Below are 16,289 nucleotides of genomic sequence, written 5' to 3'. Positions count from 1 at the left end.
TAATTAAATGTTGTATTAATGAATCCGTTACACCTTGGTCTATACTAAAATATCTACGTTGACGAGGCCCTTGTGTAATGTTATTACGCAAGTTATTATATTATCTCCTAACTAAAACTGTAAATGTAAATGAAGATTACGTAATATTACGAAAACCTCAAATAACATATTACAACGGAAAATAATATGGAATATTTATATATACTTTCCTTGAACAAAAAAATATACGATAAATATTTATTGAACATTTATGAAAACACAAATTTGATTATGATAAAAATTATTATATATTTTACGCAACTTAATAGTGGTAATACTTATGCTAATGTACATTTTATATACCTATAATTTTTTTTTATCTTAACTTAACTTTTAAGATAGTCTTATATTTATCATTGTTTGATTGATGTTGATTATTTTAAGTTGAACTGGCAGAGGTTAATGACCTAGGATAATTTGAAGATTACTATGCCTGCATTAAAAGGTTTACTGGAATTATTTCAAGTTAACAATCTATTGTAATTTATCAGAAATTCGGTTCATGCTGTACAAGTAAAATCAAGACACCATAGGAATTTTAATTAGTTATTACATAAGATCGCAAGTCACAAGCTCTGGCGAGTGACATTGATACCGTTAAACAGAAGGTATTGACTATAACTAGTCGGTTATTCCTAGTAATTTCTTAGTTTTGGTAAAACCCGGGACGGGGAACTATAGATAATAAAATTATCGAATGTATATCACGAGATTCATCGAAACCTTCGCAAATCGGCGTCCGTCGTCCGTCGTACGTTAATAGCTCTAGAGCGGCCCATTAAAAATCATACGCGTTCAAAAAGCCGCCCTCACCGTGCGCTGCCACTTCAAAGTTTGACCTCGCAATTACTAAAATTGGTTTGATTTACCATTTTAATTGTAACAAAAAGCTTATTTTTTCCACCGACGTGGACGAGAGCATCGCAGCGAGTCATTGCAATCTCGACCGAGTGACTTTCGGTCGGAGGGTTTATTAGGGATCGGCAGGGCGAGGCGATGTGTAGGTCGTGGGTTGGAATTTTGAGCTGTGGCGTCATGTCGTTAAGGCGTAGTTTCTGTCGGAGGTGTCCGTAGGCGCGAGAAGAGAGCACTCGAGGTCGGATGCTGAGAGCGGGGGTGTGGGGGCAGCGCGGGCAGGGGATGGGACAAAATCGATATCGTCGGGCGGCGCGCGACGTCTTGCACCCTCCCCGCACCCCTCTAATGAATGAGAGCGAACATAGTCATCTCTGCGGATGGCGGCTTCAGCGATACGGCATGCCGCCGCCGCCTAGACTACGTTCTGCGTCCGATTCGATATATTATATTGCTTTGCGATACGATAGCGAACCGAACGTCCAATCAATCAAAACATGCAACTTCACAACAATTTTCAATACATCCTCAGATCGCTTAGAATATCGTACCTGATATATTTATAAAGAATTACAAATATTATGAAGTCATAACTACAGTTTTTTTTCTTTAGAAAAACATGCGAGCTATTACAAATGTTCTTGTTATGAAAGTCCGGTTATGTATAAACTAAATTCAAGAACATTACACGATTTATGCCACTGGCTGTTATCCCGAAGCCGTGAACTGTTTTATTTTCACCAAGAAGGTCTTAGCCTTCAAGTCACTCGCATAAGCCGGAAGTAACATTATGAGCAGAAAACTTGTTGGTTTATAATAACACGAATGAATCTTATTCTGTAAAATAAACTTGAAGATTTCTTAACATCACGTATTTTAATGATGTGATTTTTTTTTGTAAAAATAGTTTACTCTTTATTTATTACATACAAACTATTGTATTAAAATTACGGTTAACTTAACATAAATATTGTTTAAAATGAAAATTTACATTAAAAAAAAATAATCAGACGATTAAATCAATAAACAAATCATTATTATCGAATAACCGCGTATATGTATAATTATTCCGGACCGGAGGATTAGTAGGTTACATTTTAAACATCATACAAAACATGTTGTTAATAATATGCATTTAACAGACAGTAATAAAAGTGTAAGACGCGTTAAAAATATTTAAAAAAGCGATTATGTCGCTTAACGCTGAACGGTTACTACTTGTCACATACGTACGGACGTACTTGGTACAAGTAATAACAGCGCTAGACGCCAACGCAGGCAGCCGCATCTTGTATCGTGGGGCCGAATGTTATAGTTCTACGTCGCTGCATCATTGATACAGCTGTGATACATAGGATTTTAATACTTTTTTTAGACATTTTCTTGATTTTTTAAATTTTGAAGCGATTTGTAATTAATTTTAAAAACAATATACTCCTTTATATTATTTAGCAGTTTAATTGTTAATATTTCAAAATATAGCAATCCAGAAGGTTTTCTAAAAATTTGCATGGATCAAATTATCCATGGACTTTTTCGTTTAAATAATAACGGAGGTTAATCTTTTCCTCGCGAACCTCATGATAAACATAAATCTAAAAAAATAATTACAAAATCACTGTGAATTAATAGCTCCCTATAAAATAGTAGTTTTATGTATGTATGTATGTATGTAACTAAGTGTATATAAGAAATGAAGTAAGGGCATGAACCGTAAGTAGTACACGATATATATATTCCAGATATTGTCGTCTGAGAGTCACAATGTAACGAGTCTACAAAAACATCGTTAAGCATACTCTTGCAAACTCTCAAGATTACTGTTACCTTTGTTAGATAACAAAGTTAATAAGGATGAACCGTTGCTAGTGGTTCGTACTTGCTCGGGTTGAAAGTCCATAGTGATAACGAGCGGCAGCCTTATATTAAAGCACCCGCTATCGGGGTCGTGTAGTTTGTATGTTTTTTTTATTTTAATAATTCAACTCGGAAATCTTTAGTTAGAATAACGTCAAACATCTTACAATTAATTCCAAAATTTATTCTATTTCTGATCTTTATGATCGCGGCCATTGTTTTTTTGGCTACAGATATGATTTTCCGACACTCCACTTATAATAACAGACAAAAATGTATAAGCGTATTTGCCTAACCTTGTCTTAGTGCATATTTAAAAATGACATTGTTATATAACGAATATCTAAACGCAGACGTGAAGATGACATCGATAAAATAATCAATATAATCGATTCCGATATTGTATCTATTATCAATTATCAGCTAGTTTCGACGTGATCTCAATGTGAGGTCAGATGCGTCGATAAACACGTGCATGCCTATCACTCGAGTGTATCGTGCGAGCCGTCAAAACATTCACGCACGAACGTACACTGGGCGACACGATAACAGTGTCATGCAGAAATGGTCCTTAAACAAATAACAATAAAGCATTTGTTATTCCTTATCGATATCAATATTGTGTTTATAGTTTACTATTATTTTATGATAATTATGCGTTCAAGAAAATATAATTATAGTCTAGTACATTCATTAAATACCTTTAAAGAATATAAAATTTCCAGCTGTAACCACTCAGGATGAATCTGAGGATGAATGTTGAATCTGATAATAGATATATTTTAAATGCGACCTTTAACATATGCAGGGAGCGGTGAAGGTGAAAACGCCCTGACTACAGATTTTATCTTAAATACCAACGCTTAAAAAACTATTTCAAAGCATTATTTCTAGTTGATAAAAATTGTTTTGAAAAAAAAAAAAAGCTATATTTAATGGTTTTCAGACAGATAGATGGGGAGGCAGATAAACACAAACAAAATGTATTGTTCACACGTGTTGTTGTTTTCAGATAACTGAGCTGCTCGGAATATCTTTGAAGGATAATCAGAAATGATAGTCGAAGAACAATCGATGTTACCGATATATTGTGCAAAATTAACAGGCTATTCGAGTATGTCTCAGGGCCGATGGACGTTGTAGCAGACGAATATTAAGAGTGGATACCGCGGACTGACTTAAGAAGCCTAGGGTGCCCTCTATCAAAGAGTAAATTTTCTATACGATGGTAGTTATAAGTAAGCTCTGGACGCAAATGTATATATTTTCAACGCGATTCGCGCATGACATAAGAGTTTCTTATTCACTAATTAAACTTGATTGCTTCTAAAAAATATTTTACAAAAAAAAAATTGGTCAAATATCGTCGGTTATGAAATTAAATAATTGTTTTAAGTCGTTAGTTTTATGTCAACCGTCAGTAAATTATTAGAGTATTTTTTATTTGTAAACATATATGGAGTGCGATACATAAAACATCTAGGTACGTATTTGGATGGCAAAACATACCATTGTGAGGGCTCGAAAGGAGCGCCAGCGGAGCGTATCGGACAGAGTCCTGAGGAGGGCGCCCGTGGACTCCCCTTTGCGCACCATCCCGGCTTCACGCACGGCTGGTGGGTCACTGGACTCTGCACGACACTATTCTACGGTATAAACCAAACTTCTCGATTCACGCGTCCACAATCTCCAACGTAGTGTGAACAAATATGTGAGATTTACAAATGATGTAGCCACCGCAATAATCGGCCGCATGGACGCGACTGGCACGTTATCGGCGCGACACCTATAAAGTAAAGACTAAAGACGTGTAACAGATCGGTTTGTGAATGGACATGGCCTCGTTGTTTTGGTCAACTGACGCGGGACCCAAATACTTTGCGCGTCAAGAGCTAGGAATCCGAAGTCTAGAAATATAATTCATGAGTCCTCTAACTAAAAACAAAACATCTGTCGTCGAGTTATCTTTCATTGGTCGTAATTTCATATTCAGCGCATAAATAAATACAAGCCTTGAGAAATGCTATTCAAATCGTAATTATGTTTACATTCACAAGTAATTGCTCATCGTCTCCCACAACGTAGTTCTTTCAAATAATCTTGTGAGAAATTACGTGTGAGATGTTTAATTTCTAGTAGAATACATAATTTCTCAATCGCACTAACCATATCAGTAGTAAATACAGCTCGGTTAAATTTGATTCGATATTCAAGCAAATAGCTATCGTGCTGAAATCGATTACCAACTACTCCTTTAATAGTTGTAGTGAAAATTAGATCGGTAGTGTCACTGTTTTATCATGAGTCATATACGCAACAGTAGTCCGTAATACATTAAGTATTAGTGTGCTTATTGTTTGAGTGTTTATAATTATCCGGCGCCGGGCCGGTGGCAGGAGTCCAGGTCGATCACTCGGCTAACGGACCCGCACTATATCGGGTTCGGTCGTTGACAGGAATATTTTTCCGGAATCGGCAAAGCACAGCATTTCGCGGAGACAATATAAACTTGCAAAAATTACACTCGATATTTAACATCGCAATATTTATTTTTTATGAATCATACAATTCATACGTCGCCATTGAATCATAAAATGATCTCAATATTATTTACGATTAAACTGGTCTTTCCCGCGAAGTAGGAAGTCGAATTATCGGAGTACATATTCAGAAACGTTTTTTTATGTACTTGAAGCACTAAATTGAGTTTCTTAAAACAGCTTTCAAATGACTAGGTACGTTATACAATACAACCTGTTAAACGCGAGCGTTTAACGATTTTTGTATTTATTTTAAGCCAAGTAGAATTTCTTTGTTAATAAATTAACAAAGAATTTGTTTGATTATCATGTATACATTTTTAAATAAATACGATTGCATTTAGATTCCTCGTTTTTTTTCTTTGATATTTACCATCGTGCCCTTGACATTATAATTAGCCTAACAAATTTAGAAATCTTTTTCTTTCGCGATTACGTCATTTAATGTTCAAAACTCTCAACTTTTTTATATGCCAAAGTGAAAAAAACGGCTAAGATTTTTCGTCGTAGTTCCAAAAATTGAATAAATATTATAAACTTTGGCAGACGAAACACTTATTATCATTACTAAAAAACAATAATTCATAAACATTTTCGGTGGATAAAAACATTTAAGTAACAATAAACACCTAAGCTGAGCGTATAGCATATATTGTTTAGTACAGTTTTAAGGGAACATCAAAGCTATTACACGAACACCCCTTGCTTATTTGACAGCAACGTCTAGAGCTATTCGAGGAATTTGGAGCTCGGAATCTTTGGTGGAAATAGTTGAGCACCGAAGATATCCTGTTTTAGTTGTTATTTCAAAGTAATTTACGTGTAATTCAACTTATTAATAAGAACATAGTATATGTGGTCGATTTAAGATATTGCTAAGTTTTGCAAGGTGCTGCAAATTTCAGTTTTTTTTTAATTTTAATAGCAAAAGTCAAAATATTTATTCAGTATAGAAGCGTTACACTTACCTTTGAGTGTCAAAAATCTACCAGCGGAAATAAACACCTCGGAACTGAGAAGAACCGGCGAAAGCAACTCAACGGGATTTTTTTAAAACGAATAAACTAATATTATCTCTCTCTCTTATTGTAAATTGTCATTGGTTTAATATTGAAAATCATAAATATACATAGAAGTATAAAAATTAAATAAACAAAATCGAATATTGAAAATCGAATCAATAAAAAACCTAGTCACAATAATTAATTGAACAATTTATAATGAACAACTACTTTTAATATGTAATTATTTTACACATATCGCTGTTTTCGCAGTTCAAGTCCTAAATAATAATTAAAAAAAAAAACCCTTACCCATAAAACAAAAACGGTAGCGCAGTCAAGTATAAAACTTCCACAGTTCACAATAAATACGGGAAATGCATAGAGGCAGCGTTTGAAGCATTCGAACGATCCGCCGTCACCGATAGAGCACGCAGTTAAAGAGAATTTCATTTCAAACGCTTCAGATTAAAGGGAATCCAATTTTCATTGCTGGAGAGATGAGATATCTCACACAATGTTCTTAACTTTTAATATAGTATTAATGTTCTCCGTCTTCGAAGTAATAAGTTTTGTGTTAATATTATTTCTACATCATTTAATTACGAGAAAATTCGAGTTACGATATTTCTGAATTAGTTTCAAATATATATAAAGTAATAATAAATATATAAAGTTAAGTTAAAGTTAAGCCTGTAAATATTCCAATGCTGGCCAGGGCATCATCTCCATTCAACGAGAAAGTTTGGAGCCTATTCCAGCATTCTGTTCCAATGCGATACACATACGGCATTCGATACACGTAGATTTTTTCACGACATTGTCCTTCACCACTTAGCATGAGATGAATTATGAACACAAATTAAGCACATGAAAATTCGCTTAAGATTCACGTATGCTACTCATTGCCTCAAATCTGTACAAGAGACCAATGCTCCGGAGAGCTAGTCCATGTCGAGTCTCGGATTGTCTTTCGGTTCGAAACGCCCTAATCGAGCGTGTGCAAATCATCACCGAGTTTACATCACAAATTGCCTCTATCGATACTCGTTCGCGGGTTTTGACGCGACGAATAATTTCCATTATTACCTTTGCTCTCGACCGTCGGCCTCGGGCGACGTTGACGAAGACAACGCGGTTCCCATTAGGTAAACAGACACAAATGCTTTTATATACTTCAAAGATTTTAGAATTATGTTCCTTTTTTAATTTAGTTGGTAATATCTAAATCACTTACCAATAATATCAATATCAAATTCAAATTTATAATTACTTCACCTACACAGTCTCGAGTTCTCTTTGTGCGTGACATTTGAGTAGTTCAATAGATATTAGTTAGTAAGCTGAATATCACAAACTATATTACTAAATAGTATTTAAACTTTGTTACTGTTAAATTTATCTAGTCGGTGTTTCGTTCGGAGCCTCCTCTTAGAAAGTCACGTCAAGCAACTTATTTCATGGAATACACGTCCATATGTCACCTGTATAATTATTAAGTAGTCTGAATTTATTAAGTAGTTTGTATGTCTATTGCTATCGGTGTATCGAAACGAAATGGGACCAACACGAAATCGAGCCACGATTCGGATAGCCGGCGGGCGATCGGAACACGTGACAGCAACGAGATACCGATCACAGTTTTAATAGAGTTCTTCGATGCACCCAATTACGGCCCCTGCCCGAAGCAGCTACGATCGCCGATTAACGTGATACGACCTATACCTAGGTACACTTAAATAAATTACAGGTACCATTTATGATTTGTTATTTATTGCAAAAATAATCTCCTGAAACTTAAATAAGTTTTTTTAAACAAATTTATACGTATAGCAAGTTTAATTCTAATCAGTAAAGTAAATTGAACTGTGTAACTTTGATGATATTAATCTCAATGGCAAGCGAAACAAGTATTTTAAATTGTATCAGATGTCACTTTCAAAGTTAAACTTATTCAAACAAAGACTTTAAAGTACATCTTAATTATAGACAGGTCACAAATTCATATTACGAAAGAAAATAAAAAAAACTACAAATTAAAAAACATCTTTGTTTACTAAACCTCGATTTAAACTTTAAACTTACCCAAATGCGGTTACAGCTACTGCGACTCATTCCAATACGAATTACGTACGAGATAAGGAAAATAATATTTTGACTTTTGTCTTAATAAAAAGGTCCAATAAACGTTTTATAGAAAAAAGTTGAATAAAAGCATTGCGTGCAAAGCTATAGATAACGACATCTATCACCAAATTTGTCGATTAGCCGAGCATAACTCCAACTATTGTTCCTGGAATTGACCCTGAGCAAATTATTCGGAATCATGCATGTCAACCTAGGAAAATTGAAATCTAAAACTAACAAACCGTTTAGCATATTGTTTTAAGAATCGTGCCAACATAATAAGCAAAAAAATTACATATAATCCTATGCAAGAATTTTAAGGTTCACTTGAACATACACTGACAGTCTTATCTTATCTTATCGAAGCATTTATATTTTTATTGAAATTAAACATAATTAACGCAAAGTGTCCCGAGGGAGTTTATTATATAATAGCGGGTGCTTAACGATTTCCTTCGATGTGTTATGAATAAATTCAATAAAACGATTCAAGACTAGAACCTGGTGACAAGAGGAAAATAAATATACACTCGTAGCAACGGAGCGGATTAATGAGGACATCGCCTTGTTGCCACTTACTGCGTCGCACGTGTGAACTCGTATACGTTGCTTTACTGCTGTATGCTGTATATCATTTATTTTCAAATGCAATTTAACAACTGCCAACATTCAAATGAAGCTCAATGACTTCATACGCCCAATATCACACTTTTCCCATATGAGAAAAAAGCAATTCATTATTAATTAGCAACTTTCCATAGTTCCATAGTTGTTGCTTTAAATATAATAAAATAAATTGTCGCATTATGTCATAAAATTCTAATGTTAAAAATAGCTAGATCGTAGTACAGCAAGTCGGCAACCGACCCACTAATAAACGCAATTCGTGAATCCGTCCCGCCGTACCGCTTTATCTGATAATGCTGTCTGTCTACCGGATACGAAGCGCCAAGTCGTGCAATCAGTTATTATCTTGGCGCCACACTCCTAGTTGTCGCCGATGGACAAACACCTTTATAAAGAAACAAAACGAGAATTAAAGGTAGAACGTTAAATATGGTTTTCAAAGATTTTATAGTTTTATATTAAGTGATTTTTTTTTAATACTGCTTCATATACAGTGGACGGTTGGCCTAAAGGCGTCTGAATGTCAACGCACTGGTCGGTCACCTTGGGCGACGCAATCGCGGCGAGTGAAATTTGCGAATGTGATACAATCTTATCGAGAGGTCGATACAACTCAGACCGGCTCGTAAACAAGTCACACCGAAAGATCGCGTAGCCTTACAAATGTTCGCTTCTAGATTTGAGCTACCATGGCGAGACACGTTTATGTCAAAACCAGAAACAAATTGCTTAGCGACGATTAAATTATACGTTACATATTCATAAAAATAAATTTAAGTATTTCATTTCACGGCTTTAATACTCTTACGTTATATCTACAAGTTGGTAAATGTTGCACAAATTTATATGTTTGAGTCAAAAAACCGTTTAAAATTATTTATTTTACAAAACAAATACAAAATCTTCTATTCGAACATTTATACATTTTTTGCATATCAACAGACACATTTTTTTTTTGTAATGGCATTACGAGAGCGAACAAAGAACATGTTTACATCGCCGTGTTATATTAGTCATGAGATAACGTCACGATTTACGTATTTGTCTGTATTATACAGACGTGACGTAGCTTTGATAATAATAGCCGCGGTATCTAAGCGACGATTACTAATTTAATTGACAGCACATTTTTTACAAGCTTTTAACCAGATTTTGATATAAATTATGTACATATTTTATATATTTATTATAGGCTAGAAAGCAATTATATTATTAAATAGCGACTCCTGAGAGGTCGAAGTTTATTAACACAAGCGTTAATCACGTTATAGACCATCAACTCAGATTCTGCTAACGAACACCGTGATCGATCTCGCAATCACCAGTCGCATTGGTGCATCTGGTGCCAAAGAAGCTGCTCCAATTCTGCTCGATCGATGTCAATGTGCCGAAATAGCGAATGCGGTCGCTGAGAATACACCCAAGGTCGTCTACATTTATGACCCACGAACGAAGTCCGATACCTTAATGTCAAAGGTACGTTCTTGAGGCAAATAAAATTATTATTTTAACAGAGTACGTCAAGATCGTCTAGGTAAGTTGAAATGAAGAAAATAATTAAAAGATTTTTTGAAATAAGAAAAGTAGCACTTTCTTAATATCGAGTTGTTCTGATATCAGAATGATTTAAAGTTTCAAATAAACTGTCAAATCGTGGGCACAAAGAAAACGATTACAAATCGGTCGTATAAATATAAATGGAGAAATTCAAACTTCGAGCAACGTAGATGCAATTGAAAACGTTTGAGAACTTTATATTGGTGGTAGTCGACACCGAAAAAGTGCAAAGGGGCCGCAACTCGGTTGCGACACGTTAACTGTTAGCAAACTCAACTAACGACTGTGAACTGCGAGGGCTGTGCTCCGAGAGTGAATTCGGGAAACTTACAAACTAGCTTAAATCTTTCCTTGTTTATTACCTTTATTTTATAAAACATACAAAATAATAAATAATATACCAACTTCGTTAACCATATTCCTTATTCTTTGTAATTACGAAAAATCCTTCAACGTTGCAGTTGCGTTAGACATTATCGCCTAACGGAAAAACAATTGCAGCGATTCCTTTCGGTTAGACACTAATTAATAGTAAAAGGAGCTCAGAAAAGATTAATAGGAAAATTTTCTTTGCTAACACAGCCAAAGACAGTTTTCACGCGATTCATAACAAAACTTTTTCTTCCGTTTTAAAATTAGACAACATTCATCCATTAAAACGGAAAGCGGTCAGTAGAAAATAAATGTTTCGAGAAAAACGATACTGTGAGTCAACTAAAGAGGATATTTTTGTGCATCACTTCAACATTATAATAATTAATAGATTTATTTTGAGATCGACTATTTCTTAAGCTTTACTGAAATAAGTTAATTTTAAAAGAAATTTGACAATAATTTCTAGCTAAAATAGATTTGACAAACATTTAAAAATAGATCAGAAGAATATCCTTCTATTGACCTATAAAGCTTGTATATTGAAGGCACATATAATCATTTACAAAAATAATCTTTTACAGGAGTTGATCAACACCTATATTTAAATTGAAGTAATCACGTAACGTCTTATCAATGTGAAGAAGCTGACATAATGAAGGTAAGGTCATCATACTTCAGATAGCTTACATATAGCCATAGTAAATCTTTTCTAACGAACTGCGGTCAGGCGCAGACAACTGGAGCGTTGCGGCGCCGTGGGCGCACGCGCAGTTTTATTGTTCCCATCCGCCTTCATCGCTAACTTCATTACGAGTTATTTTGAAATTCAAATGACTATGATACAGTAATAACGAATCATATGTGCATTCTGATCGGAATTACTGATTGTAGTTTTTACTATTGTCTGTCTAACGATGATTATTCGATTATGTTAAACTGTTTATCGATATCCATTGTACAAGCAATTGTACACAAAACAATTTAAATAATTATTATGAATATTATGTAAAAATGACTGCTTCACTTAATGTTAATATTGGACCGTCAATCGAACGGATTGTAAATATACGTGTGTTTGTTTGTACTTTTTACAGCGTATTTGATGAGGGGGTACGATTAGCGTCCGCCGCGCCGTACACGAAGAATATTATACCAAGCGGGGTCGGCGGGTCCATCAAACAGATCGGGCGAGTGATATCGTCTCAGCTGGGCGGGCGCGCGGGCGGCGTGTTTCGCATTACGTTATTGGCCACCCCGTCAATTTTATTCGGATAGTGGCGTTGTGGTGCGCGTTTTTGCTGATTGAACACTCATCGAATTTTGTATTTTAATAATATAAAGATGGCGATATTTTTTAAATAGTATTATATTTCATTTGTTATTAAATTATTCAATAGGTAATGCTTCTGTTATTTTTTTATGTATTCAAAGTCGAATTACGCACAAAAATTTAAGTAAACAAATTTTCAAAAATTATATTCGTCGAAAACTATACTGTAATAAGAAAATAAAAGCCATTACGATATCTTTTCAAACTATGGATCAATCATAGTTATCGATAAGTCTATCATAAAACAGACTTAGTTATGACTATATATACATACCTAAGGTTGTTAGAATAATACAAAAAAATATCTACTTAAAACTATTTTATTTTTTTATAGTGTAAATAGAAATATCTGTAATAAAGATGAAAGTGATAAGCGCCTTATTAATATAACTTAGCAAGCAATATATACGAGTCGTTATTAGAGCAACAAATTGCTGCATAGCCGAACGTACAAAGCCCCGTCCACTATTAGGCTTATTTGGCACGCTTTATTACGTACTATAAATAAACCATAGTGATGGGAAAAGACAAAAACGGGATAATTTTATTAGTGTACATTTGCCGATATGCGAGCGAGCCCATCGCGATATTAGGCCATCAATCTCCGGCTAAAGATAATGGTCCGGTGTCGATGTTCCTTGGCCGATTGAAATATCTACCCGTTCAGATCGCCACGTGCACTTTCGAAATAAATCGATCCGAATGTCCGAATTAAACGAAACAGTTATGTGAAGCAGTTTATATAATAAATTTAAATTTGATTTATATTTCTATATGTTAAATAATTTTGAAACGCAAAAAACTGTACTTAAAATGAGTGATATTTAAATTTTTAGTTTTTTTTTATTTCAAAACGCTCACATTTTTTCTTAATTTAGAAAGTCTACAAATATTATGTCGCGTTAATTACCACTTAAAATTTTGATGAATTTTAAACTAAGACTAAGAACCTTACCGTAAAGAAGTTGGTTAAATAATAAATACCGCTGTGCTTAACAGTTGCAAGCTCACCTGAAACAAAGAAACGTACTATTAGCAGGTATAAAAACGATGGGTTTAGAGGCAGAGATCGATAGGAGATCGCGGGGCGGATCATGCAAGTCATCGGGGTCGTCAACATTGTGTTTTGACGCACTATATAATGACGTCAATCTGACGTGGCGATTTTACTGCGGGTAAGTCTTTTAAGAACCGACATTTTCATTTTATTATCATTAATTTGGTTCAAGTACGGCATTGAATTTAAGCCAAGCGATAAGAGATGTACGCTTTACGAAATGTGTTATCCTCACAAATGTTTATACTTTTGATTAATTCTCTTGACTCGTCTCATTTTTTTGGGCTAAGCAAAGTGTGTTTTGTAACAAAGATTTTACAGCCAGACTTCTCACTTGTCTTTCTTGGAAATGTTTTTGATGGTAGGTTGACGTCTCATACGGATTGTTGGGCGCGAAGTACCGATGATATTGAATATATAAGCCAGACTTAACTTTATATTAATCGGCATACGATACCCATAGGCTGAGACTGGGGTAGTCCTATTCTAGTCAGCCGGAGAGCACTTGATATATAGTACTGAATGATTAAAAACATACATGAATTATTAATTTAATTTTTAATCACTAGGGACTAGTGTGTTCATTATTTTATTTGCGTTGTCGACGTCAATCATTTGTTGTAGAAGGTTTTTTAGCTTTAATATTCAAAGCGTAAAAGTTCTTTCACAATTTTTACGCCTCAAGTTGTGCCAAGTAAAGAATTTTAAGACATAACGAGTTATCCAAGTTTCAATGAATAGATTTAACAGCCCCAAGTTCAAGTTTGTCAAGAAAGTAGGTATAAAACGACAACTTTGTGTTACAACGTCATTTATATGAAGAAAAAAAGTAGCCGAGACGAAAATAAAAGCAAAGAAAAACAATCAGAAAAGTAGTAATTCTTACGCGTCGGCAACCATTACAGCTCGTAAACTGCGAGATATAAACAATTACACACTTCTTAGGCACGTTTACCTCGCCTAGAATGCGTGAGAGTTTTTATGTTAATGTTTAATGAAATTAATATGTGAATAAAATTTTGTACACAATAAATACCATCTGCTTAACTTGCAGTTTCCAACCATAGACCAAATTATATAATTAAAAAATCATTATAGCATGTTAGTATTTTGCAGTGGTGATAATAATAAAACAATATTACTTCGTAGGGGTTGGACACTTTTTTATCTCAATACGTAAGGGGTGTGTAGGCGACAACAATGACGTTTATTAAAAACCATGGAGTAGTTCCCGCGTGAAGTGGGAACAGATAACCAATAACAAAAATATATTTTAAATTGTAATTTTTAAACTAAAATAAGCTTAAGCTATTAATAATTACTAAAATATATTTGATGCAAATATTTTTGCTTTCTACTAACATTTGATTAATGATGAAACGACCTTACCTGTAAGTGAAGTTCTATCATAATTATACGAAGGCTTCGTCCTCGGTATTAGATAGGAATACGTGTAGTATCGCGTAGTCATACGCCGATCTCGCACTTTTCTTGAGACTTTTTTTTATGTTAGAGGTGGCAAACGTGCAGGAGGCTCACCTGATGGAAAGTGACTAACACCGCCCATGGACATTTGCAACACCGGGGGGCTTGCAGGTGCGTTGCCGGCCTTTCAGGAAAGAGTACGCTCTTTTCTTGAAGGTTCCTAAGTCGTATCGGTTCGGAAAAACCGCCGGCGAAAGCTGGTTCCACAGAGTGGTTGTGCGAGGCAGAAAATGTCTTAAAAATCGCGCTGTTGTGGATTTTCGGACCTCTAGGTGGTGTGGGTGATATTTTGGATTTTGGCGAGATGTCCGAAGGTGAAATTCAGCAGCCGGGATTAATCCGAACAATTCATTGGAACATTCCCCGTGATAAATTCTGTAGAAGATGCAGAGCGATCCAACATCTCTACGCAAAGCCAAAGGATCAAGTAGATCGGAAAGGGCTTGATCGTCGATAATTCGAGCTGCTCTACGTTGGATACGGTCGAATGGAAGGAGCTGGTACTGGTGAGCACCCGCCCAGAGGTGAGAGCAGTACTCCATGTGTGGCCGAATTTGTGCCTTGTAGAGTCTTAGACGATGGGCTGACGTGAAAAAGGCAAAGCAAGGCAAGACAATATTTTTGCCTTGCTAAGCACACCGAGCTTTTTTGATGCCAATTTGGCTTTGCCTTCCAATTGACCGCGGAACTGAACAAGGCTTGAAATATCGCGCCAAGTATTCCTATACTAGCTGTGGCGGCTAATGGAATGTTCTTAAATAGTGGAGATACGATAAATGGTGTTTTTTTAGCAGTTAACGCGCAAACTTGCGTCTTTTTGGAGTTGAAATGGACTAGGTTTAGCCGGCCCCAGTTCGAGACTTTGTTTAACGAAGACTCGATTTCAGACACAAGTTTGTTCCGGTTTTCTTAGACGTTATCCCGAGAAATATTTTCACGACCGGTGTATGAGGTGTCTATGGTGCTATCGTCTGCATAGCAGTGAATGTTACTGATTTGCAACAAGTCATTGATATGCACAAGAAACAGAGTGGGAGATTGAATGCCCGACCCAAAACCATACAGCTGAGGCTAGCTGAGAATGTTTTAATTCTACAGCTTTATCGCGGCTTATCATTACTTCAGTAGGTTTACTAATTTACAGTTGTTAGGAAATATTGTTTTTTTAATTCATTTTCGACTTATTTTGTAAGGCCATTGCAGGCACAATATTCTAATCGAACAGCTAACTATTTTTATATTCCGGCGCCAAAGGTGTTTTGTTGTGTAGGATATAGATTCTACACGTTTAGACGTAAAATGTCTAGGATAAAATCGGCGAATTCAGGAAGCTATGTTCTCCAAAAACCGTTGGCCGTGTCTAAAGCTGATACGGAATGGTCAGAGGTCCTTGGCGCTGTCGTAACCGCAGTTACCTGCACCGATGTTGACGATAAAGG

The 16,289-nt window shown here is 35.3% G+C and overlaps 1 protein-coding gene across 6 annotated transcripts in view; it reads right to left on the bottom strand.

Moving 5' to 3' along the window:
- The window catches only part of Mnb (minibrain), a 109,202-nt gene that overhangs the window by 24,545 nt on the left and 68,368 nt on the right, over positions 1-16,289 (bottom strand). The window contains exon 1 of one of the 6 annotated variants that reach the window (XM_026638871.2): positions 4,261-4,540. The exons of the other annotated variants lie outside the window; for them this stretch is intronic. Coding sequence (XP_026494656.2) covers positions 4,261-4,347 — 87 coding nt within the window. The 5' untranslated portion in view covers positions 4,348-4,540. Of the gene's footprint in view, positions 1-4,260; positions 4,541-16,289 lie in introns of those variants that run through there. 6 annotated transcript variants of the gene reach the window in all.

This window comes from Vanessa tameamea, chromosome 15, assembly GCF_037043105.1.
Source record: "Vanessa tameamea isolate UH-Manoa-2023 chromosome 15, ilVanTame1 primary haplotype, whole genome shotgun sequence".
Lineage (NCBI taxonomy): Eukaryota > Metazoa > Arthropoda > Insecta > Lepidoptera > Nymphalidae > Vanessa > Vanessa tameamea.
The sequence above is the reverse complement of the archived record's forward strand: the minus strand, read 5'-3'. Positions and strand labels throughout refer to the sequence as shown.